Source organism: Chiloscyllium plagiosum, unplaced genomic scaffold, assembly GCF_037043375.1.
Source record: "Chiloscyllium plagiosum isolate Xiang-an unplaced genomic scaffold, Cpla_swu_hap1 HiC_scaffold_23, whole genome shotgun sequence".
NCBI lineage: Eukaryota > Metazoa > Chordata > Chondrichthyes > Orectolobiformes > Hemiscylliidae > Chiloscyllium > Chiloscyllium plagiosum.
The window spans coordinates 59,363,652-59,389,467 of record NW_028270161.1 but is presented as its reverse complement, the minus strand read 5'-3'; the positions used below and the strand labels follow the sequence as shown (position 1 = coordinate 59,389,467).

At 41.0% G+C, this 25,816-nt stretch overlaps 1 protein-coding gene across 7 annotated transcripts in view; it reads left to right on the top strand.

The window, feature by feature from the left end:
• The window catches only part of cdk17 (cyclin dependent kinase 17), a 229,258-nt gene that overhangs the window by 141,344 nt on the left and 62,098 nt on the right, over positions 1–25,816 (top strand). For all 7 annotated transcript variants that reach the window (XM_087999735.1, XM_043713287.2, XM_087999731.1 and 4 more), the window contains 2 exons: positions 6,069–6,194; positions 23,871–23,927. In XM_087999735.1, the coding sequence (XP_087855861.1) occupies positions 6,069–6,194; positions 23,871–23,927 (183 nt within the window). The remainder of the gene's footprint in view (positions 1–6,068; positions 6,195–23,870; positions 23,928–25,816) is intronic.

Genomic DNA, 25,816 nt, shown 5'->3' with positions numbered 1-25,816 from the left:
CTGCACCAACCAACCTTGCAGTCTCTGAATATACTGTCTCTGGACTCTCATCTCATTTTTGAAGGCTTCCTATTATCCAGTTGCCCCTTTACCTGTGAACATGCGGCCCCAATGAACTTTTGAAAGTTCTTGCCTAATACTGTCAAAATTGGCCTTCCTCCAATTCGAACTTTAGCCTTCAATCCAGTCTAACCTTGTCCATCATTATTTAAAAACTAATAGAATTATGGTCGCTGGCCCCAAAGTGCTCCCCCACTGACACCTCAACCACCTGCCATGTCTTATTTCCCAAGAGTAGGTCAAGTATTGCACCTAGGTGAAAACAATGGCTGCAGATGCTGGAAACCAGCTTCTGGATTAGTGGTGCTGAAAAAGCACAGCAGTTCAGGCAGCATCCGAGGAGCAAGAAAATCGACGTTTCAGGCAAAAGCCCTTCATCAGGAATACAGACCTTCTCATCCACATACTGAATCAGTAAATTTTCTTGTACACGCTTAATAAATTCTCTCCATCTAAACTCTCAAAAACTCTGGCAGTCATCGTCTATGTTTGGAAAGTTAAAATCCCCTATTATTCTTAATAATAGGGGATTTTAAACCACCCTAATTCTTAAACCACCCCATTATTCTTACAGAAAATTGAGATCTTGCAAATTTGTTTCTCAATTTACCTCAGACTATTGGGGGTCTGTAGTACAATCCCAATAAGGTGGTCATCCTTTTCTTATTTCTCCGTTGACCACCATGCCGGCTGAAAGACCACCATATCGGGTGTAAAGAAATTCAGCATATGATTGAACAGAGAGCTTTACAGCACTTTCGGCCCTTGATGTTACGCCGACCTGTAAAACCAATCTGATGCCCACCTAATCTGCACTATTTCATATGTCTATCCAGTGACCATTTAAATGCCCTTAAAGCTGATGAGTCTACTACTGTTGTAGGCAGTGCGGTCTACGCCCCTACTACTCTGAGTAAAGAAACTACCTCTGACATCTGTCCTATATCTATCACCCCGCAACCTAAAGCTCTGCCCCCTCATGCTAGCCATCACCATCTGAGGAAAAGAGCTCTCACTGTCCACCCTATCTAACCTTCTGATTATCTTAACTTGGTTTCTTTAGCAATTGACGCTGGTAGAAAAAAAAGAATGTATGTGTTCAATTGTCTGCACGTCAATTATCCTTATTAACAATTTTCTACTTTAACCATTTGTTCATATTTGAATTAATTGGGGCGGCACAGTGGCTCAGTGGTGAGCACTGCTGCCTTACAGCCCAAGGGTCCTAGCCTCGGGCGACTGACTGTGGGAGTTTGCACATCCTTCCTGTGTCTGCATGGGTTTCCTCTGGGTGCTCCGGTTTCCTCCCACAGTCCAAAGATCAGGTCAGGTGAATTGGCCATGCTAAATTGTCCATAGTGTTAGGTGCATTACTCAGAAGGAAATGAGTCTGGGTGGGTTACTCTTCGGAGGGTCGGTGTGGACTGATTGGGCCGAAGGGCCTATTTCCACACTGTAGGGAATCTAATCTAAAAGCTGTGGAATTGCTCATGCTAAGAGTTCAGAAGAAGAGTCCTTGCTGCCCTCATGTGGTTAATTTTAGTTTAAACTGCAGGATTGAGTTATTAGTCATGGTTGTTCCTTCCGTGAAACAGATCATGCAGGAGATGGAGTTAGTTATCAGAATAAAAGATGGTTACAAGTGATAGAAGCCATGGCCTACCTGAATTCATCCATCCGTCAGCTTCCCTGTCCCCATTTATAGAATCCTCTGAAATTTTTTAATGAGTTCAGGACCCTCATTTTGGCAACTCTATCTGGTACTTACCAGTAACCTGTCACTGAAGCTAAATTTGGCTTCCACCAAGACCATTTGACTCTTGACCTTAATGCCCCTTCAGAGCAAAAATTTGATGAGAGAGCTGAATACTAGAGATGATGGGAACAATTGCCTTGACGTCAAAGCTACATTTGGCTTCGTGCATGCCATCAAAGTGCTCCAGTAAAATTGAAGTCAGTGGGAATTGGAAAATCTCTCCATAGTTAGTCATGTGTAGCCATTGGCAGCCAATCATTTCAACCCCAGGACATCACTGCAGGATTTCCTTAGGACCGTGTTCAAGGCCTAATTATCGTACACCTGCTTCATCATCACTTCATCACCATAAACGCAAAACTCAGGACTTTCTAATTATTATGTTCAAAGCACCTTCAATACTGAAATAGTGGGCGGCACGGTGGCACAGTGGTTAGCACTGCTGCCTCACAGCGCCAGAGACCCGGGTTCAATTCCCGCCTCAGGCGACTGACTGTGTGGAGTTTGCACGTTCTCCCCGTGTCTGTGTGGGTTTCCTCCGGGTGCTCCGGTTTCCTCCCACAGTCCAAAGATGTGCAGGGTCAGGTGAATTGGCCATACTAAATTGCCTGTAGTGTTAGGTAAGGGGTAAATGTAGGGTTATGGGTGGGTTTCGCTTCGGCGGGTCGGTGAGGACTTGTTGGGCCGAAGGGCCTGTTTCCACACTGTAATCTAATCTAATCTAAAAAAACGTTCATGCCTCCTTAAAAGTATTGAGGAAGGAGCTAAAATGACAAGCAACATTCGTGCTGCACAAATGCCACATAAAAGAGAATTTAACTGTCTCCTATTAATATGCAACAGTATTGCCATTGCTGAATTCCCCAATATCAACATTCTGGAAGTCACCATTGACCAAAAAGACAGAGTGGTTAAGGTGTTTTGCAAACCTGCCTTCTTTCCTCAGATCTTTGAGTATGGGAGGTACAATGTCATGTTGAGGTTGTACAAGATATTAGTGAGGCCTCTTTTGGAGTACTGTGTCTAGTTCTGGTTTCCCTGTTGTTGAAAAGATGTTACTCAGCTGGAGAGTGTTTAGAAAAGATTTACCAGGATGTTGCCAGGAATGGATGGTTTGAGTTATAAGGAGAAGCTGAACCTTTTACACTTGAGCAGAGAGAAGATTAACCTTATAGAGGTTTATAAAATTATGAGGGGTATAGATAAGTTAAATGGCAGATGTCTTTTCCGTAGGATGAGAGATTTAAAGACTAGAGGGCATTTTTTTTTTTAAGGTGAGAGGAGAAAGATTTTAAAACAACATGAGGGGCAACGTTTTTACACAGAGAGTGGTTTATGGGTCGAATGAACTTCCAAAGGACATTGTTACAGTTACAATGTTTTAAAAGACACTTGGATAAGTACATGAATAAGAAATGTTTGGAGGGATGTGGGCCAAGCACGGGAATGTTTAGTTTGGGTCTATGATTGGCATGGACTTGTTGGACCCAAAGGATCTGTTTCCATGCTGTATAATTCTGACTCTTAAAGCTTAACTGGGCCAGTAATATAAATACTGTCACCAAAAAAGCAAGTCAGAGGCTAAGAAGTCTGCAGTGAGTAATTCCTCTCAAAGCCTGTCTACCACCTGCAAGCCTCAAGTCAGACACAATGGAATCCTCTCTGCTTTCCCAGATGAGTCCAGCTCCAACATGACTCAAGAAGCTTGATATCATCCAGGATATTGCAGCATTTATTTTGGCACTCTTTCCACACCCAAAATATTAGTCACTCTGCTGTGGTTCTGTTCGCCGAGCTGGAAGTTTTTGTTGCAAACGTTTCGTCCCCTGGCTAGGCGACATCATCAGTGCTTGGGAGCCTCCTGCGAAGCGCTTCTTTGATGTTTCCTCCGGTGTTTATAGTGGTCTGTCCCTGCCGCTTTCGGTTGTCAGTTTCAGCTGTCCGCTGTAGTGGTTGGTATATTGGGTCTAGGTCGATGTGTTTGTTGATGGAGTTTGTGGATGAATGCCATGCCTCTAGGAATTCCCTGGCTGTTCTCTGTCTGGCTTGCCCTATGATAGTAGTGTTGTCCCAGTCGAATTCATGTTGCTTGTTGTCTGCGTGTGTGGCTACTAAGGATAGCTGGTCGTGTCGTTTCGTGGCTAGTTGATGTTCATGTATGCGGATTGTTAGCTGTCCTATATAGTGTTTTGTGCAGTCCTTGCATGGTATTTTGTACACTACATTAGTTTTGCTCATGTTGGGTATCGGGTCCTTTGTTCTGGTGAGTTGTCTGAGCGTGGCTGTTGGTTTGTGTGCCGTTATGAGTCCTAGGGGTCGCAGTAGTCTGGCTGTCAGTTCCGAGATGCTCCTGATGTATGGTAGTGTGGCTAGTCCTTTTGGTTGTGGTATGTCCTCGTTCCATGGTCTTTCTCTTAGGCATCTGTTGATGAAGTTGCGCGGGTATCTGTTTTTGGCGAATACCTTGTATAGGTGTTCCTCTTCTTCTTTTTGCAGTTCTGGTGTACTGCAGTGTGTTGTGGCCCTTTTGAATAGTGTCCTGATGCAACTTCGTTTGTGTGTGTTGGGGTGGTTACTTCCATAGTTTAGGATTTGGTCTGTGTGTGTGGCTTTCCTGTATACCCTTGTAGTGAATTCTCCGTTCGGTGTTCTCTGTACCATCACGTCTAGGAATGGGAGTTGGCTATCCTTTTCTTCTTCTCTCGTGAATCGGATTCCTGTGAGTGTGGCGTTGATGATCCGGTGTGTTTTTTCTATTTCCGTGTTTTTAATGATTACAAACGTGTCATCGACATATCTGACCCAGAGTTTGGGTTGAATTTGTGGTAGGACTGCACAAAACACTATATAGGACAAACAGGAAGACAGCTAACAATCCGCATACATGAACATCAACTAGCCACGAAACGACACGACCAGCTATCCTTAGTAGCCACACACGCAGACAACAAGCAACATGAATTTGACTGGGACAACACTACTATCATAGGGCAAGCCAGACAGAGAACAGCCAGGGAATTCCTAGAGGCATGGCATTCATCCACAAACTCCATCAACAAACACATCGACCTGGACCCAATATACCAACCACTACAGCGGACAGCTGAAACTGACAACCGAAAGCGGCAGGGACAGACCACTATAAACACCGGAGGAAACATCAAAGAAGCGCTTCGCAGGAGGCTCCCAAGCACTGATGATGTCGCCTAGCCAGGGGACGAAACGTTTGCAACAAAAACTTCCAGCTCGGCGAACAGAACCACAGCAACGAGCACCCGAGCTACAAATCTTCGCACAAACTTTGAATTAGTCACTCTCACATTATCGCACCAGTGCATATCATGCACAAAATGCACAGCAACAATCCTCCAGGTCATAACTTTCAAACCTGTGATCTGTACCACATAGAAGGAAGTGTGTAGGAGGTACATGGGAACACCACCATCTGCAAGTTCCCAGCCAAGGCGCACACAATCCTGACTTTGAATTATATTGCCTTTCAAAATATATTGTTACTGAGCCAAATTCCTGGAACTCAATTCCAAACAACGTAACTACACTACAAATACTGCAACCATTCAAGAAGGTGGCTCACCATCAACTTTACAAGGACAATTAGGAATGAACTGATCATGTTAATCTTGCCAGTGTTGCTCATATTTTAAGAACAAGTAACTGGACAACCTATGGCAAGTAACTTCCATCTAGATTCTCCAAAGCCTGTGCACATTTGAAAATAAAAGTCAGGAACCTGACAGAGAAATCCTCACTTCTCCAGCAACTGTCGAAAACTCAACTCCATCCAGGAGAAAGCAGCACCCTTGATGGGCATCTTTTGATTTCCACTACCAATGTACACAGTAACATCATACAACATTTATAAGATGAACTACAGTAGGTCACCGACCTTTTGACAGCACTGACCAAACCTGTGACCATAGGTACATGAAAACATTGTAACCTACAAGTCTCACTCCCAATTCATACACATTCCTGCCTTGAAATTATATCACTGGACCTTCATCTCAACTCTGTCAAACTCCTGGAAATGCTGACCTGCTTTGGCAAACTGCCAAAGTTTGCAGGTGAGTTCACCAAGGAGTCAGTATGTAGCTGAGGAAGAGAGGAGGCTGAAAATAGACAGTTGGAGAAATAATTGCAAAGCAGTTCAGGTATAATAGGGTTCTGACTCTGAATTTGGAAGGCTTTTTGGAATATTAGGCCAATGAATTGTTTCTTTTTCTATTTTCAGGATGTCAATAAGAGGCTATCACTGCCTGCAGACATTAGATTGCCTGATGGATATTTGGAAAAACTGCAGATGAATAGTCCACCTTTTGATCAGCCTATGAGTAGAAGATCCCGCAGAGCTTCTCTAGTGAGTTTTTGTTGCCAGTTATTGATTATCAGCATTCTAATATTGTGAAATTTGTTACCTTTTGACCACCATATTTCCTCTTGTTTAAATCCTGGATTTTATCTATCTACCATGATTCTAGAAAGTTTTGTAAAATAGCTCAATTTGTTTAACCCTGTAAATACACACTTTGCTATTTGCAATAATCATAAATCCTTTCATAATCCCTCAATCTGTCAAACAAAAGCCTTGCAAGATTCTAGCTTCCAACTTTTCACCTAATTTATTGGAGGAGTCAACAGGAAAATACAAACACAGTCATGGTTTGATTACTCTCTGGAGTTGATTCTTGGTTACGGTGGTAATTGGTGATTGAGAATAACCCCTTCCACCTCTGTTGTAAGAAAAGGAGAACAGCCACATTCTTGGATGCAAACTATTGTCTGGTTACCCCTTTTGTTTATGTAAATGTTACATGTGTAAAAACATGATGTGCAATAAATGTATAAACAACAGAAATGACTTGTGGTGCCAAAATAGGGTTGATTTTCCGCTTCTATTATGAATAGAAAAATGCCAGAGCTCTGTTATTTTGGGGCTTTCGCCTTCATGCATATGACTGGGAGCAGTGGTGACTAAGAATCCAAGACATCTATCCTGCCAAATTCTCACTGAGAACATTTGAATTAGCTGAAAACTGAAATGCTGCTGGATTCTGGTGCATCCAAAATGTATATCACAGAATAGCCACTGCAATTGAAGAATTTTTGAGGAACAGGATCCGTCCCTCTATTGTTTGTCCCTCTGGATAAACTTTCAGGATGAAATATCAATCAGAATATTGCAACAATGTTAAGGATCACATCAAAACGTATCATGTTTCTTATGTAAAAGTGCTGATATATATTGTACACTAACCTTGAAATTAGGCACAGATATTATCAACTGCCAAATTGAATAGTGACTAATGGTTACCAGTTGTCCTTCTGTGCATGCAAAAGCAAAAGAACTATCGTAACAGACTTGAAACATTAACTCTGTTTCTGTCTCCACAGATGCCGCCAGACCTGCTGAGTGTGTCCAGCATTATCTGTGTTTGTCCTCAGCTACATGTCTGAAAATGGACATTAGCTTTCTTGACTATATTAATTTGACCTAACTGGTTCTCCATGGGTCCCTTAAAAGGTTCATATCTAACTAGTTTAATGCACAAGAGCTTGAAGTCACCTGGCCAGTGTTAGCCAGGCTGATGATGAATCTTCCTTTTATTTGGCAACCATTTTTATTGTTTCTGCTGCTACTCAAATTTCCACTTGCAAAATCATGATTTGAAACTTTGATATAAAAGCACAGTTCTGGAAATACAGATATCAGCATATACAAATTGATAAGTGAGAAGCAGGCAGTTCCATTTAGCCTCCAATGTGAGAGAAAACAGCTCCAGCCTATTCAGCCTCTCCCAATAGCTCAAATCTTTCAACCCTGGCAACATTCTTGTAAGTAATTTTTGCATCCTTTCAAGTTTCACAATATCCTTCTGATAGGAAGGAGACCAGAATTGCCTGTAATATTCCAAAAGTGGCCTAACCAAAGTCCTGTACAGCAGCAACATGATCTCCCAACTTCTGTACTCAATACTCTGACTAATAAAGGGAAGCATACCAAATGCTGCCATCACTATCCTATCTACCTGCGACTCCACTTTCAAGGAGCTATGAGCCTGCACTCCAAGGTCTCTTTTTGTTCAGCATCACTCCCTAGCATCTTACCATTAAGTGTATAAGTCCTGCTAAGATTTGCTTTTCCAAGATGCAGCACCTCGCATTTATCTGAATTAAACTCCACCTGCCATTCCTCAGCCCATTGGCCCATCTGATCAAGATCTCGTTGTAATCTGAGGTAACCCTCTTGTCTGTCCATTACACCTCCAATTTTGGTGTCATCAGCAAACTGACTAACACTACCTCTTATGCTCACATCCAAAACATGACGAAAAGTAGCGGACCCAGCACCGATCCTTGTGGCACTCCACTGGTCATAGGCCTCCAATCTGAAAAACAACCCTCCACCACCACCCTCTGTCTTCTACCTTTGAGCCAGTTCTGTATCCAAATGGCTAGTTCTCCTTTTATTCCGTGAGATTAACCTTGCTAACCAGTCTCCCCTTGCTAACCTTGTCGATTGCCTTACTGAAGTCCATATAGATCACATAATCTGATCTGCCCTCATCAGCCCTCTTTGTTTCTTCTTCAGAAAACTCAATCATGTTAATGAGACATGACTTCCCATGCACAAAGCTGTGTTGACTGTCCCTAATCAATCCTGGTCTTTCCAAGTACAAGTAAATTCAGTCCCTGAGGATTCCTTCCAACAACTTGCCCACCACCGATGTCAGGCTCACCAGACTATTGTTCTCTGGCTTTTCCTTACCACCTTTCTAAAATAGTGGCACCACATCAGCAAACTTTCACTCTTCTGGCACCTTATGGGTGGCACGGTGGCACAGTGATTAGCACTGCTGCCTCACAGTGCCAGAGACCCGGGTTCAATTCCCGCCTCAGGCGACTGACTGTGTGGAGTTTGCACATTCTCCCCGTGTCTGCGTGGGTTTCCTCCGGGTGCTCCGGTTTCCTCCCACAGTCCAAAAATGTGCAGGTCAGGTGAATTGGCCATGCTAAATTGCCCGTAGTGTTAGGTAAGGGGTAAATGTAGGAGTATGGGTGGGTTGCGCTTCGGCGGGGCGTTGTGGACTTGTTGGGCCGAAGGGCCTGTTTCCACACTGTAAGTAATCTAATCTAATCTTATCTGTGACTATGGATGATCCAGATATTTCAGCACAGGGCCCAGCAGTTACTTCCCTAGCTTCCCAGAGTTCTAACGTACATCTGATCAGGTCCTGGGGATTTATCTACCTTTATGCATTTCATGACATCAAGCACCTCCATCTCTGTAATTTGAACATTTTTAAAGTTGTCATCATCAATTCCCCACATTCTATATTTTCCATGTCCTTCTCCATAGTAAACAATGAGACAAAATACTTGTTTAGTATCTCCCCACAGCTCCTGCGCTTCCACACATAGGCTGCTTTGCTGATCTTTGAGGGGGCCCTATTCTCTCCCTAGTTACACTTTTGCCCTTAATGTATTTATAAAATCCCTTTGAATTCTCCTTAACTCTATTTGTCAAAGCTATCTCATGCCCCCTTTTTTGCCCCCCTGATTTCCCTCTTAAGTATACTCCTATTGCCTTTATACTCTTCTCAGGATTCACTCGATCTATCCTGTCAATACCTGACACATGCTTCTTTCTTTTTCTTGACCAAAACCTTAATTTCTCTAGTCATCCAGCATTCCCTACACCATCAGCCTTGCCTTTCTCCTAACAGCAACATTCTGTCTCTGGACTCTCGTTATCTCATTTTTGAAGCCATTTCATTACCTGTCAACATCTGCCCCCAGTCAACTTTTGAAAGTTCTTGCCTAATGCTGTCAAATTGGCCTTTATCCAGTTTAGAATTTTAACTTTAAGATCCAGAATGTCCTTTTCCATCACTATTTTAAACTAATAGAATTATTGTTGCTGTCCCCAAAGTACTTCCCCACTGACACCTCCATCACTTTCCCTGCCTTAATTCCCAGGAGTAGGTCATGTTTTGCATCCTGTCTGGTAGGTATGCAGCATGGTGGCTCAGTGGTTAGCACTGCTATCTCACCATGCCAGGGACCTGGGTTCGATTCCAGCCACTGGCGACTGTGTGGAGTTTGCACATTCTCCCCATGTATGCGTGGGTTTCCTCTCACAATCCTAAGGTGTGCAGGTTAGGTGGATTAGTCTGGGATAAATGTAAAGGAATGGGTCTTGATGAGTTATTCTTCGGAGGGTCGGTGTGGACTTGTTAGGCCGAAAGGCCTGTTTCCACATTGTAGGGATTCTAAGTTCTATTTTGAAAAGGTACATCCATAAACTGAATCGGAAAATTTGCTTGTGCACACCTAACAAATTCCTCTCGGTCTAATCTCTTAACACTGGCAGTCCCAGTCTATGTTTGGAAAGTTAAAATCCTATATCATAGTCATCCTATTATTCTTACAGATAACTGAAATCTCCTTACAAATTTGTTTCTCAATTTCCTGCTGACTATTAAGTGGTCTATAGTACAATCCCAATAAGGAGGAGAAAGTGAGGACTGCAGATGCTGGAGATCAGAGCTGAAAATGTGTTGCTGGAAAAGCGCAGCAGGTCAGGCAGCATCCAAGGAACAGGAGAATCGACGTTTCGGGCATAAGCCCTTCTTCAGGAATTATTCTTCAGGAAGAAGGGCTTATGCCCGAAACGTCGATTCTCCTGTTCCTTGGATGCTGCCTGACCTGCTGCGCTTTTCCAGCAACACATTTTCAGCTACAATCCCAATAAGGTGATTATACCTTTCTTATTTCTCAGTTCCACCTAAATAACTTCCCTGGACGTATTCCCAGGAATATCCTCCCTAAGTAGTCATAATGCTGTCCCTTATCAAAAAAGCAACACCTTCCTCTCTCGCCACCCCTTTCAATCCCTCCTACAGCATTAAGCTGCCAGTCCTGTCCATCCCTGAGCCATGTCTCTGTATATGCTATTTTATCCTAGTTCCATGTTCCTAACCATGCCCTGAGTTCATCTGCCTTCCCTGTTAGGCCTTTTTCATTGAAATAAATGCAGTTTCATTTATCAGTCCTACCTTGTTCTCTGCTTTGTCTTTGCATGCCCTGAATGTTTGACTCACTCCTTCTCCCAACTATACCAGTCTCAGATTGATCTTTTTCCTCACTATTTCCCTGGGTCCCACCTTCTACCTTACTAGTTTAAATCCTCCTGAGCAGCTCTATCAAATCTCCCTGCCAGTGTATCAGTCCTCTTCCAATTCAGATGCAATCTATCCTTCTTATACAGATCACTTCTACCCCAGAAGAGATTCCAATGATCCAAAAATATGAACCCTTCTCCCCTGCACCAGCGCCTCAGCCACGCATTCATCTGCTCTATCTTCCTATTCCTCCTCTCACTAGCATGTAGCACCAGGAGTAGTCGAGATATTACTAACCTCGAGGACCTCTTTAAACTCCTAACTAACTTCTTACAAGCTGCAAACTCGCAAAGGAGATAGGAGCAAAACACCTGGCACCTCAGACCAGTTGGAAAGACTGTCAGAATCCATGGGCTCTCCACCTTTGTCTAGCGTCAAAGAAACCTCAGAGATAGACACAGTGGATGTTGTAGCCTTGACACCTTTACCATCTGAAGAAGAGAACAAAATTCTCCCAAGACACTCCACACACAAGCAGCGGACTGTGGTCCTGTATATGCTGCCCATAAGGCTGAGTCGGAGGAACCGGGCCTAGTGCAAAAACACCCGAGGACAGGGTACAAGAGAAAAAACAGCCCTACGTCCTTGGACTTAGAGAGGGAGGGATGTCGTGATTGTAATGAAGTCAGCCAGGTGAACCTCATAGAAGGAGTTACCTGATTGGGGCTGCTAACCTGGTCCAATCAGGATGCCCTAGCTGACAGGCCCTGGAGTTGTTCAGGGAGAGGTGGGCTCCGCAGGGAGTGGAGTGCATTATTTCCCCGTCCCACTCTATTTTGATTTAATCCCTGCCCTCCCCTTCACTGTTTGATCACACAGCATTGCCCTTTGATGTGAAGGGCACTGCTTGTCACTGGTCACTCAGGTGTTTTCCTTTCTTCCTGGTGTGGATACCGAATAAAGATTCGTACACCTTGTGTCTTTCACTGTGTCTCTCACCTGCGCACACACACAACAGGGGTGCTGGGGAAAAATAAGCACTACCGCAGTTAGGCGGTAGTGTGGGGGTTAAAAAAAAAAGAAAATAAGCAGAAATATCAGAAACTCTGTTCTTTCTGAGGAAGCCAGTCCAGTGTCAAGTAGTGTGCATGTGTAACTGAAGGGTGAGGTGACTTGGTGATGGTATACTGTCCTCTCTGGAGTTACTTCACATACCCCCCTCATCCCAAGGATGAATCCAGTGAAATTTTGTTGTACTGGCTTCAATGCAAGTCTATCCTTCCTTAAAAATGGAGAGCAAAACTGTGCACAGTATTATCCGATGTGTAGTCTCACCCAAACTCATAGCAAGAATTCTTTAATCTTGTGCACATTCTATTTACAATGAAGGCTAATTTACTATTTGCATCCTGAATTGTTTGCTGTGCCAGCATGCTAACTTTGAGCTGTTTATCCAAGTCTTTCTAAACATCAATATTTACAAGTTTCACACCTTCATCTTAAAAAAAAAACTGTTTTGTTTCTTCCAATTGAAATGAATGTTGTCACACTTAGCCACACTATGCTCTATATATCACCTTGTTGCCCACAACCCATTTACCTCTGCATTTTTGCGTCTTGGATTTCCATTTAGCTTTGTATTTTCAACAAGCTCTCTATGTCTTCATCCAAGTATTAACAAGCATTGCAATTTGCTGAGGCCCAACACTGATGCTTGTGGAACATCAGTGGTTACAACTTACAAATTTGAAAATGCCCCATGTATTCCTCCTCTGTGCTCCCTGCATGTTAACCAATCCACTATCTATACTACTACAGTCCTCCAAATCGAAGAGTCCTTGGCTTATAAATTAGCTTTATCAGAAACAAAAACAGAAGTTGCTGCAGAAGCTTGACTAATCAGACTGTTTTCTTGTAGACCCTTCCAGTTCTGAGGAAGGGTCACTGGACCCAAAACATTAACTCTGATTTCTCTTTACAGATGCTGCCAGACCTGCTGATCTTTTCTATTAACTTCTGTTTTTGTTTCTGATTTACAGCATCTGCAGTTCTTTCAGTTTTTATATTAACTTTATCTTTTTTTTCTTGTTAAATGCCTTTTGGAATTCCAAGTATGCTACATACTCCGCTTTTTCTTATCTACCCTATTTGTTACATCTTTTTAAGAAAAAATCTCAAATTGTTAAACTCATTTGCCTTTTGTAAAACCATGTTGCCTTTGTATGATCTTGCTTAAAGACTTTGTATGTGTATTGTTAGGACTTCATTAATAATAGATTCCAACACTTATTTGTGGACTGATATAATATCTTTTCTCATTTCTTAATTCAGTGTTATGCTTGATAATTTTCAATCGGTTGTAATCATTCTACAATTTAAAGAAATTTGGAAAATTTAAGCGACACATCACTATTTCTGTAGTTATTTTCTGTAGAGCGCTAGGATATAGGCCTGCAAGTCCTGGGATATGGTCAAAGATTAGACTCTTCAGTTTCTCCCATACTTTTCTCTCTGCTGGTGTTAATTACCTTATTTTCCATATTATCCCCGAGGTTGCGGTCTCCTCCTTGTTGTAACTTAATTCTTCTCCTATGAAGACTGAACAAATATTTCATAACTATATGTTTGCCATTTCGTTATTCCCCATGAAACCTTACATGTCCCTGCTCCTAAGGTGCCAATATTTACTTTCAACTATAAGGCCATAAGATGTTGGAGGTAGAAGTAGGTAATTCAGTCCATTAAGTCTGCTCCCCCATTCAGTGAGATCATAACTAATTTGATAATCCTCAACTCCACGTTCCTATTTTTTCTCCATAACCTTGATTCCCTTACTGATTAAAATTCTGTCTTATTTTGGCCCAAAACATACTTAATAACCCAGCCTCAACAGCCCTCTGCAGTAAAGAATTCCAGATTTACATCCCAAAAAGGAGAAATTCTTCCACATTTCTCTCTTCAATGTGCAACCCCTTAATCTTAATTCTAAGATTATGCTCCGATCCTAGACTTTGCCACAAGGGAAAACAATATTTCTGCATCTACTTTGTCAGGTCTCCAAAGAATCTTGCATATTCCAATAAGGTTGGCTGTCATTCTTCTAAATTCCAATAATACAGGTGCCGTCTACTGAACCTGTCCTCATGTGGCATTTCTGTTACCAGAGTTGAGAGTGTGGTACTGGAAAAACACAGTAGGTCAGGCAGCATCTGAAGAGCAGGAGAATAGACGTTTTGGGCATAAGCCCTTCATCAGGAATGAGGCAGATACCAATCTGGTGAACTTTCTCTGCACTGCCTCCAATGTCAATATGCCGTTACTGCGATAAGTGTCCAAAACTGTTCACAGTTTTTCAGTTGTGGTCTGACTTATGCCTTGTGTTGTTTGAAAAAAACCTCCCTATGTGAATACTCCATTCCTTTTGAAATCAAGACCAATAGTCCATTTACTTTCCCTCTTCCCTGCAGAACTTTAGTGATTCCTGGATGAGGATTCCCTTTTTTCTGTAGCTTTCTGCAATCTTACTCCATTTAAATAATATTCAGTTCCTTTATTCTTCCTGCCAAAGTACATAACCTCACATTTCTCCACATATATTCCATCTATTCGCTTAACCTGTCTCTACCGTTTGTCATCCTCATTGCTCGCCTTCCTACCTATTTTTGTGTCATCGTCAAACTTGACTTTAGTATATTTGTTTTCCTGATCCAAGTCATTAATATGTATTGTAAATAATTGTGTCCCCTGCACTGATTCCTGTGGTACACCTAAGGTTGGTGTCCTGAAAATGCTGTCCTTATCCCAATTCTGTCTTCTATTAGTTAGCCAATCCTCTGTCCATGCAGATATACACCTCCAACACCATGGTCTCTTATCTTGAGTAGCTTAACAAGCTTCTGAAAATCCATAAAAATATCAGCCACTACATCCACCTTTTTATCTGGCAGCTTCTGAAAATCCATAAAAATATCAGCCACTACTTCCACCTTTTACTACCACCTCAAAGAATTCCAGTAAATTTGTCAGTCATGATTTCCTCTTCATGAAGCCATGCTGACTCTGTTTGATCATATTATGTATTTCTAAATATTCTGTTAGTAATCCTTTGTAAAAGACATTTTCTCAATAACAAACATTGAACAAACTATCTATACTCTTTAAAAAGGCATGGCATTTTTCTTTTTATTCTTTCATGCACTGTGGGTGATGCTGGCTGGGCAAGCTTTTATTGCCTGTGCTTAGTTGCCCCTTGATCTAGGTGGCTTGTTAAGGCCAAATTAGAGGACAATTCGCATTAACCACTTTGCTCTGGGTCTGGAGTTGCATGCAAGATTAATGAACGAAGTGGGGTTTTACAACAATCAACAGTGGTTACATGGTTGTAATTTGGACAGATTTCAATTCAAGACTTTTATTGAGTTTCGATTTCATTATCTGCAATTAACATTATGCTGTGTCCAGGCGTGGTCCATTTTTCCTTTATTCTTTCTTGGGATATGGGTGTTGCTAGCAGGCATTTATGACACATCTCTAATTGTCCCTTGAATTGAGTGGCTTGCTAAGTCGTTCAGAGGGAATTTAATAGTCAACCACGTTAGAGTGATAGAGTCATATAAAATAGAAACCGGTCCTTCAGCCCACCATGTCTGTGCCAGCCTACAAGCACCAAACTATACTAATTCCATTTACCTGCACTTAGTCAATTGCGTACTGTTTTCTGGTGTTTTAGATACTCATCCAGATTCTTAAAGTTTGTGAGAATGCCTTTCTCCATCACCTCCTCAGGAAGCATATTCCATATTTCCACCACTGTCTGTGGGTGAAAAGATTTTTTTTTCAGATCTCTTCCAAACCACTCACTCCTCACCTTAAATTTATGCCTTCTTGTCTTAGATATGTTTGTCACAGGGAAAAGATTCACATGATCTATTCTATCCACGTCTCTTATAATTTTGTATACCTCAATCAGAGACCCTCAGTCTCCTCAGCTTCAGAGAAAACAATCCCTCCAGTCTACCAAGTCTCTCCTCACTTTCCATCCCAGGCAACATCCTGGGGAATCACCTCTGCACCTTTTCCAATGTAGTCACATCCTTCTGATTGTGTGGCAACCAGAGCTGCACACAGTATGCCATTTGTGGACTAACTCCAACGGTCAGGCAGTGTTGACGTTGCGCGGAGCTCAGCAACTCCTCATGAAGAGGAAATCATGACTGACAAATTTACTGGAATTCTTTGAGGTGGTAGTAAGCCAGATAAAAAGGTGGAAGTAGTGGCTGATATTTTTATAAAGTTGCAACAGGAATTTCCAGTTCCTCAACCCAGGAGTCCTAGACTTTCCAGCTCCTAGACTCTCCTACAGTCTAGACCCAGGCTAATGAAGGCAAACATCTTCAATGCCACCCTTACCACCTAATCTACCTGTGCTGTCATGTTCAGATTCTGTGGACTTGAAAACCAAGGTCCCTTTGTTTCTCAGTACTCCCGAGGGGCCCACCATTCATCACGTAAATCCTTCCCTGATTAGATCTTCCAAAATGCATCATCTCTCACTATCAGGATTAACTTTCACCTGCTATTGCTCTGACCAATTTACTAACTAATCAATATCAGGCTGCATTCATAGACCATCTTCCCCAATAACTACAACACTACCAGTATTTGTGTTATTTGAAAACTTATTAATTATACCTTCGACATTCACATTCAAGTTGTTAATGTGCATAACCATCAGCAAGGATCCTGTCACCAATCCTGTGGTACACTGCTGGTCACAGGTTTCCAATCACAAAACAACTCTCCATCATAATCCTTTGCCTCCTTTTTGCAAACTAATTTTGAATCTAGTTTGCCAACTTTCCTTGGATCCCATGGGCCAGCCTTCCATGTGGGACATTGTCAAAGGCCTTACTGAAGTCCATGTCTACTGCACTACCCTTATCAGTATATTTAGTCACTTTTCTGAAAAACTCAGTTAAACTAAATATACAGGAACTCCCTCCAACACGTCCATGCTGACTATCCCTGATCAATCTCTGCCTTTTCAAGTGTTGATTAATCCGTTCTGAAGAATGTTTTTCTAATAGTTTCCCCACTATTGATGTCAGAATAGCTAGCCTGCAATTTACCTCATCTATCTCTACTGCCCTTGTTGAATAAAAGAATCACATTAGCCATCATCTTTGGCGGTGGGTACTGGAATCATATATAGACAAGACTAAATTATGGTTGCAGATTTCCTTCCCTGAAAGGCATTCGTGGATGGTTTTTGGAGTTTCATTTTGTGGTAATCAGTTGTTTCATTGGAATCTTGACTGAGACTGGTTTTATATTCTAGATTTATTAATTGAATTTAAGTTTCATCAGCTGCAGGAGTGGAATTTGAACCAGTGTCCTCGCAGCAATGGTCTTAGTCTTGGCCTCTGGATTATTATTCCAATGATATTAATATGCTACCAGCTGTAAAATGTGGCAAGTAACATATAAGATATTTATTTCCCAACCTTGGTTGCATTATAATCATGTTTCTGTATTGACAGTTCATTATTTTTGTAGATGGTCTGCACATTTAAATAGAGCTTTTGACTTCTTTTTGGCTCCCATTTTCTGCATGAATTGTGTTCAAGGATGGACTATTACTTCCCAGTCTCTTCCTGTCCAATTCTGCATGCCTTTACCCAATCAGGACTCTGTTTTATTGCTTTGACTTTTTCTTTAGATTTCTAATTCTCCTTTCACTGGAACTCTACTCCTTCTCCGTCATTACTTGCTGGATCCCCATACCTGCTTGACTGTTGGTCATACCATCCTATTGTGGCCCATGACCAAGTATAAAATTCTGTTTGGACTAAGGGTTGTAACTGCCTCCTGGAACAGATTGCCCTGATAACTCCCCCCTTGAGCGCAACTCTGAATGCCACCAAGCTGCAGGCACTTACTGTTGATTTGGTTGTCTGTGACTTCAGTACATTTCAGATTGCCACATGCTGCAGTCATGGCACTCCATAACACCTGCTATGTCTGTCTAAACTTATTTACTCAGTTATTCAATTAATTACTGTTTATTTAGCTGAAGTAATACCAAGTTACAGCTTAGAAATAAAAGAATGCTTATCATATGTAGGAGGTAAAATAAAAAGCACGAAGAGCTATACTCGCTTCTAAAGAAAGTTCCCATTGAGCCAAATTCACTGCACATTTGGTTCCTGATGCACTTTGTTGTCAAAGCACTATAGTAGCAAAATACTTTTGTAGAGAGCCAATGACTAATACCCAACTGCTATGTTACCTTTTGCTACAATAATTAACACTTATTCGGATAGCCACTGTCAGTTGATTGATACCTAACTCCCTGACTAGGTAATTTCTGTGAATTGGGTATCTGAAGTAATTGTAAAGTTCTAAGTCAGATTCTGACTGTAGATCTAAATCAGTGTTTCTCAATTGGGGCGGAAGCGCCCCCTGAGGGGCATTTGCCTTCCTTCGGTGAGTGTTGAAGTCCAAGGGGACACTGAACGACTTTGCAGAGAGCTTGGAAGACTGCCATATCCTTGAAGGAAATTGCTGTTGTCAGATGGATTGTCACACAACACGAGTCTGTTATTTTCTCTGCACCCATGAAAGCGTGCGCTCTGATTGGTTCCTGCGCTATTATTGATAGTCTTCTCTGTGAATGGCAAACCATTTGAACTCATTCGCAGTTGACACTGATTCTACCGCCGAGATCAATATCACCTAACTCGTGTCGCTTCTAGGAAGACGAAACGAAGCTTTTCAACTGTTCTACCAGGTGGCAGAATGAATGCACATTATTGCTAATTAGCCAATCAAACTTTGCCACTTGTCTGAGCGTCTTAAAATTATCGTGATAAAGTAATACCCATGATTCCATCAGGGTATTCGAGTGACAGTGTAAAAATGGCCTCATCGAGTAAGAAAAAGTGCAGGCAGTATAGCATGGACTATTTGCGATATGGCTTTATTCAGTCTCCATCTAATAAACAGTTACCACTGTGCTTACTCTGTGAACAAAGTTTTTCCAATGAGGCCAGGAAGCCTTTCCGTCTTACTAAGCATTTTGAAAAGAAACAGTGTCAAAAAGGACAAAGATTTGGCATATTTTCAAACATTAAAGAATAAATTCAATCAGCGACAACGATTTCCACTGCTTTTTCAAAGATGGGAGTCACAAATGTGGATGGCCGTGTGGCATCATACAACATAGCGAAGCTAATTGCATAAATGTGGTAAACCTCATTCCATGGGTTAATCGTTGGTGCTTCCAGTTATTGCCGAAGTATTATCAACCGAGCTACGTCAGGAACCATCAATGACTATCAAGCATATTCCTCTTCGCAACGATTCTGTGAGAAGGTGCATCAATGAAATGGCCTCAAATGTTGAGGCTAAATTATGTTCCCTTTTGATAGCGAAAGAAATCTCCTTACAAATTGATGAAAGTACTATATGTGGAAATAAAGCTTTACTTTTGGGGTACGTACATTTCCTCAACAAAAATGACCTCGAGAAGAACTTCTCGAATATTATAGGGCAAGCCAAACGGAGAACAGCCAGGGAATTCCTAGAGGCATGGCACTCATCCACAGACTCTATCAACAAACACATCGACCTGGACCCAATATACCGGCCACTACAGCGGACAGCTAGAACTGACAACCGGAAGCGGCAGAGACAGGCCACTATAAATGCCGGAGGAAACATCACAGAAGCGCTTCACAGGAGGCTCCCTAGCACTGAGGATGTCACCTGGACAGGGGACGAAACGTTTGCAACACAAATTCCCAGCTCAGCGAACAGAACCACAACAACGAGCATCCGAGCTACAAATCTACTCCCAAACTTTGAAGAACTTCTTTTTGCTCTGGACTTCCTACCTCTTATTTGGTTGAGAAAGGATTCAGTGCCGTCGCCAGAATACAACATAAGATCCGGAATCGCATGGATGTTGTTCAGTGTGGGGACCTGAGATTGCTTTTGACAAAAATTGAACCAGATGTATTTGATTTAGCAAGACAACATGAACCACAAGGATCGCATTGACTATTTTGCTATCACAGACTCATTTTATACAGAGTGAGCCAAAAATAGGTGGACAGTAAGAACAGTAATAAATGATAACATTTATTTTTTGATGTATATAAAACATATTTCACAAAAGTTTTCTGTTTTCAGCACTGCAGTGTATTGCAGTTATATGTGCAAAAACAGAGTTTGGTGATTTGGGGGCATTGTGTAATTTCAAGAATAAGAAAGGGGCGTTGAATACAGAAAGGTTGAGAAACACTGATCTAAATTATAGCCTGAAAAATACTTCGCACAGAGACTCCACTTACACAGCGTTCCTGACTTAACATTTGATTCACAAATCACTTTCTGCTTCTCCACTGTGCAGAGAGACCTTGAATTGAATTGAATTTATTGTCACATGTACAGAGGCACAGTGAAAAGCTTTGTCTTGCGAGCAATACAAGCAGATCACAGAGTTAAGTAACATAGATGAGTAAATAATAGGTAATCAACGGCAAATATAAAAAGACGGGTACAGGCGAATGTTATGAGTTTGTGAGTCCATTCAGTATTCTAACAACAGTAGGGTAGAAACTGTTACGAAACCAGCTGGTGCGTGTGTTCAGGCTTTTGTGCCTCCTCCCCGATGGTCGAGGTTGTAGAAAAGTATTGCCAGGGAGGGATGGATCTTTGAGAATGCTGGCAGCCTTTTCTTGACAGTGGGCCTGGTAGATAGATTCTATAGATGGGAGGTTGGCCTTTGTAATTGTCCGGGCCAAGTTCACCACTCTCTGTGACCATCTCCGATCTTGGGTGGTACAGTTGGTGATACATCCAGCTCTTGATGGCACACCTATAAAAGTTGGCAAGGGTATTTGCCGTCATGCCAAATTTTCTCAGCTGCCTGAGGAAGAAGAAACGTTGTTGGGCCTTTGTCACCATTGCGACCCAGTGAAGAGTGCAAGAAAGCTTGTTGTGGATGACCATTCCCAAGAACCTGACACTCTCCACTCGCTCCACCTCTGTGCTGCTGTTAATTTTTAGGGGGGCATGAGTAAGTCAATAGTGAGTTCCCTGGTTTTGCCGGCAATGAGAGCTAGGTTGTTCTCAGTGCACCATTTTTCCAGATCTTCCACCTCTCGTCTGTCGTCTGTTTCATCGCCATCTGAGATTTGATGGACTATGGTAGTGTCATCAGCGAACTTGTAAATGGCATTAGTCTGGTATTTGGTGACGCAGTCATGGGTATACAGTGGGTACAGTAGGGGGCTGAGTATGCACCCCTGGGGGCTCCAGTGTCGACTGTTAGTGAGGATGAAATATTGTCCCCAGTCTTCACTGATTGTGGCCTGTGGGTCAGGAAACTGAGGATCCAGTTGCAGAGAGGGAGACTTCGTCGGAGATCATGAAGTTTCAAAATCAGTCTCAAGGGGTTAATAGTGTTGAAGGCTGAACTATAGTCAATGAGTAGGGTTCTTACGTAGATGTTCTTGGCGTCAAGATATTCTAGGGAGGAGTAAAAGGCAAGTGATATGGCATCTGACGTGGATCTGTTGGTCCAATAGGCAAATTGGAGTAGGTCAAGAGTAGTGGGGAGGCTGGAGTTGATTAATGTCATGACCAGTCTTTCAAAGCACTTCATGATCACCAAAGCTAGGGCCACTGGGCGATAGTCATTGAGATATGCTACATGAGTCTTCTTAGGCACAGCGATGATGTTGGCTCTCTTGAAATGGGGAGGGACAGTGGCCTCTGCAGGGAGAGGTTGAAGATGTTCAAGAAGACCTGTGCCTGTTGATCTGCGCATGCTCTGAGTGCACGGCCTGGTACTCCGTCTGGTCCCATCCCCTTCCTGGGATTCACACGAAGGAAAACTGATCTGACCTCTGATGCAGTGACTGTTGGGATAGGTCCCAACCTGCTCTGTTTTCAACATTTTTACCAGTTATTAATCCTAGAATATAGAGGTGAACAACACTGACATGTTTGAAATGGTGTAACAGAGTTTGCACATCATCAAAGGTTAAGTTTTAACTCGCATTCAGACTTGATGCATTATGGGTTTCCTATGAATTTTGCATTTTTTTTTAAAACTGGCCTTAACGCAAAATTGTTCAGAGCATATTTGTGGAGTTTTCAAATTCATTTGTATTTAATTTGAATTACCTAATCAAAACACACTTTATTTGTGTCACTACTGTTCAATTACCTTGTAAAATTTTTTTGAAGAAACTAATTTTGCTTTGTGCATTGACCCATTAAATCTTCTATAGACTATTTTTGTGGGTGACGAGAGAATATTTCAGTTTCTTCTTGTGGTGTAAGTAATTTGGCCACACTTGCCCTGCCTTCAGTTTTCAGGATTAGATCCAGCTTTTTGTATGTGTGCTGCTAAAGCAAGCATCTCTTATGTCTCAACTGTTCTTCAAGTTATCCTAAGTCTGTGATAGGTTTTTGGAGGATTGTTTGTAGGGAATTTTCAGTAAGTCACTTGAATTTAATGCAATATTAGTGCCAGCAGAAATTTGGTCTCAACCAAAAGGTCATACAGCAGAGAGTGTCTCTTTTGTTTTCTATTTAATTTCTCAATTTTTGCTACTTTAAATTGAATAAATGTTTTTAACACAGTAAATATAATCTTCATTTAATGGAAAAACTTCGATTTATTTTAAATTCTGTCTTTTCTCATGTGCTGCATAGCATCCTGCAGATCGCAGTTGCGAAATGAAATCTCCAAACATTAGCCCTTGTGATTATTTCAGGGTTACAAAATCTCAGGGCTGGTGTATTCAAGGGTAGATTACAAATTTTTTTAATTAATCAATCAAAATGGCTCCAATGAATTTAGTTCAGCAAATAGCTGTGTTTCAACTAGGACTTCAACAATACAAAATTCCAAACAATTATTTGGTTTGAAAACTGAGGTTAAAGAGCTAGTAGTAGTAGTTGTAAAAACAGAGAAACTTTATAGGTGTTATTTGCTGACTTTGGTCTCTGTGACCAACTTGCTGACTGATCTTTTCCATAGACAAAGTAATTTTACTTTTTTTTTGCAACAAATGTTTAATTAACGTGGAATGAGTCAAAGCAAATGATTAGTTCATTAGATAAGATACACTTCTATGCAACATCAAATATGACGTGTTCAGTCTGAGACCAACTCAGTTGAACTTTTCGATGTATTGCATGTCAATTTAGATACTGCCTCTAGCTTAAGCTCACTCCAGTTGAGCAGCTGTGTTTGCTGCTTATGGTTGTTGTTAAGTACCAGTGAATTCCATTGATAATCAAATGTGGCACTGTTGTTTTATTGCCTCCAGTTTTAGACCAAACCTGATAGGCCACAATTATCTTATTTGCTTCTTGGTTATTGTTGATAATAAGTAAATCATTAACAATGAAAATTGTGTAATAGTTGGAAGATCAAATTCTTTTAAAAGTGGACAAAAATTGAATCGATAAATTTAGCATTTGGAAATTTTGTATTATATTTTTGTTGTATTTGAGGAGAGCAGATTTGGTGGCTCCCTTTGCTTTGTGCGCTTGACTTTGGTGTGTCAAACAAACCCAGAAAGCAAACATGTAGGGACAATAAGATAAAAAAAGTTTCTGGACAAAGCAGAATAAACCCTAATGTAATAATAATAGTCCTGCCTGCCAAAGCCATGAAATATGAGAGAATGTAGTGAGAGCAGTTGAGAATGGTAATCCTGCAAGTCTCATTTTTGGCAATGCTATTAAATTTGTTGGAAAAATTCTATGGTTTGATTTTCCATATACTGAAATGATTGCTACTTTACATTATTCGGTTAAGAAAATAATCACATTTAATGTGATCAGCAATCAATTGCTATCATGTGATCTAAGTTTAACTTTTTTTATAGTCTGAAATTGGATTTGGAAAACTAGAAACTTACGTTAAGCTGGACAAACTTGGAGAGGTGAGTAACTGCTGACTTAATAGTTTACAACTGAGAATATACAATAACATGGTACAGCAGTGAATTCTACTAAATAAAAGAATTATTGGTTCAATTACCCAAGGAATAATTGCACTGTACATTTTTATTTGATATTTATTTTACATTCAAAGGGTGGTGCATTTCACTATATTGCAAATTGACTAATGTAATTCAGATTTCCAGTATAAATGATCATTGGTAAGATGTTCTGCAAAATTATAACAATACAGAGGAACCTCGATTATCCGGCATTCGATTATTCGAATGTTAGATTATCTGGCAAGATCGCAAGGTCCCGATGCTTAGTAAGTTCCCGATGCTGTGTTATCTGGCATTTAATAATCCAGAATTTGATAAACCAAACAAAATACTTTCCGCCCCTGTCCTTCGGATAATCGAGCTTCCTCTGTACTTAAGCCCTGTACCATGTTCTCATGTGGGATATTGTAAGTATTTTTACTGGGCTATCTGCTATTAATTGAATTTCTGTGCATTAATTATCACTCTGTGCTCTTTTAAAGTAAAAGTTATAAAGTGGATTATTTTAGAATACCACTTTAACCCTTGAAAAACATCATTTTCATGTGGAGGTCCTTTTCTGTTAATTTCTGCAACTTGCCTTGAAGATTTGTTTCCTTTGTATTTGTTTTCATAATGTTTGGCCCTTGAAACATAATTGAGAGTATTTAATTGGAGGATTTTTTGATTCTGACATTTAAAATACGAAATTCTGCAGCATTTTGAGTTTGTTTATGCAGTTCTATCATTTTGCACAATCAACTTAAATTTGATGCCAAAAAAACTTTGAAAACAAATGGAATTCATGGTGCATATTGTGTGATAATAATGACAGAATGATTACATTTAGTCTGATTTAAGATGCAGAAATTTTAGATATTGGTCCTTTGCTTCTCATGTTCAGATCACTTCTGTGTATACTTTAATTGCCATGCCTCCTTTGCTGTAGACAGCAAAGGAGGCATGGCAAGCTGTATAGCTGTATATTACAGAGACACTTTAAGAGCATGAATAGCTATAGAGCCATTAAACGATGTGTTCTTTTTCAAAAGATTTTTTAAGAAAAGTAAATGAGACCTTAGTAACAATATTCTTCAAAGAGAAAATAAATTATACACATGTAAAATCTTCAACCATTTGCAATTGAGAGAAGAGGACACGTATTTTGTTGTAAATATGGACCCTGGATGCAAAAGCATGAAGGTTTTATGCAAAACATTGATTAGGCAGCATTTGGAGCATTTTGTGCAGTTTGCACAATAGAGAAAGGATATAGAATCATTGGAAAGTATGCTAAGTAACTTTACATGTCTGAATGGAAGATTGTGTAGAGACACTTGACAACTGGGTTTGTATTCATAAGGGCAGGGTAGTTCCTCGGGACAAAAACAGAAATTACTGGAACAACTCAGCAGGTCAGTGAAGAGAAATCAGAGTTAGCATTTCAGGTCAAGTGACCCTTGTTCATTTCAGTTCTGAGGAAGGGTCACTTGACCCAAAGAATTATGAATGTGGGAGATCTGAAACAAAAGCAAAAATCGTTGGCAAAACTGAGCTGGTCTAGTAACATCTGTGCGAAGAAAGTGGAGTTAAAGTTTTGAGTCTGGTGACTCTTCGTCAGAACTAGTAACTGATACTTAACTCCCATCCCAGCTTAGGTTGAGAGGTAGTGGGAGGTGAACAAATCGGTGGAGATGAGAGAGAGAGAGCGATGAATTGGACAGGGTAACTGAGGGGATTACAAATGGCAGACCGGAACATAAGAGAAACTGAATAAATGGTAGCTATGATGTGATAATAGGTCTGAAAAGGGTGAAAATGGGTTAGCTGTGATGTGAAAATGAGTGAGA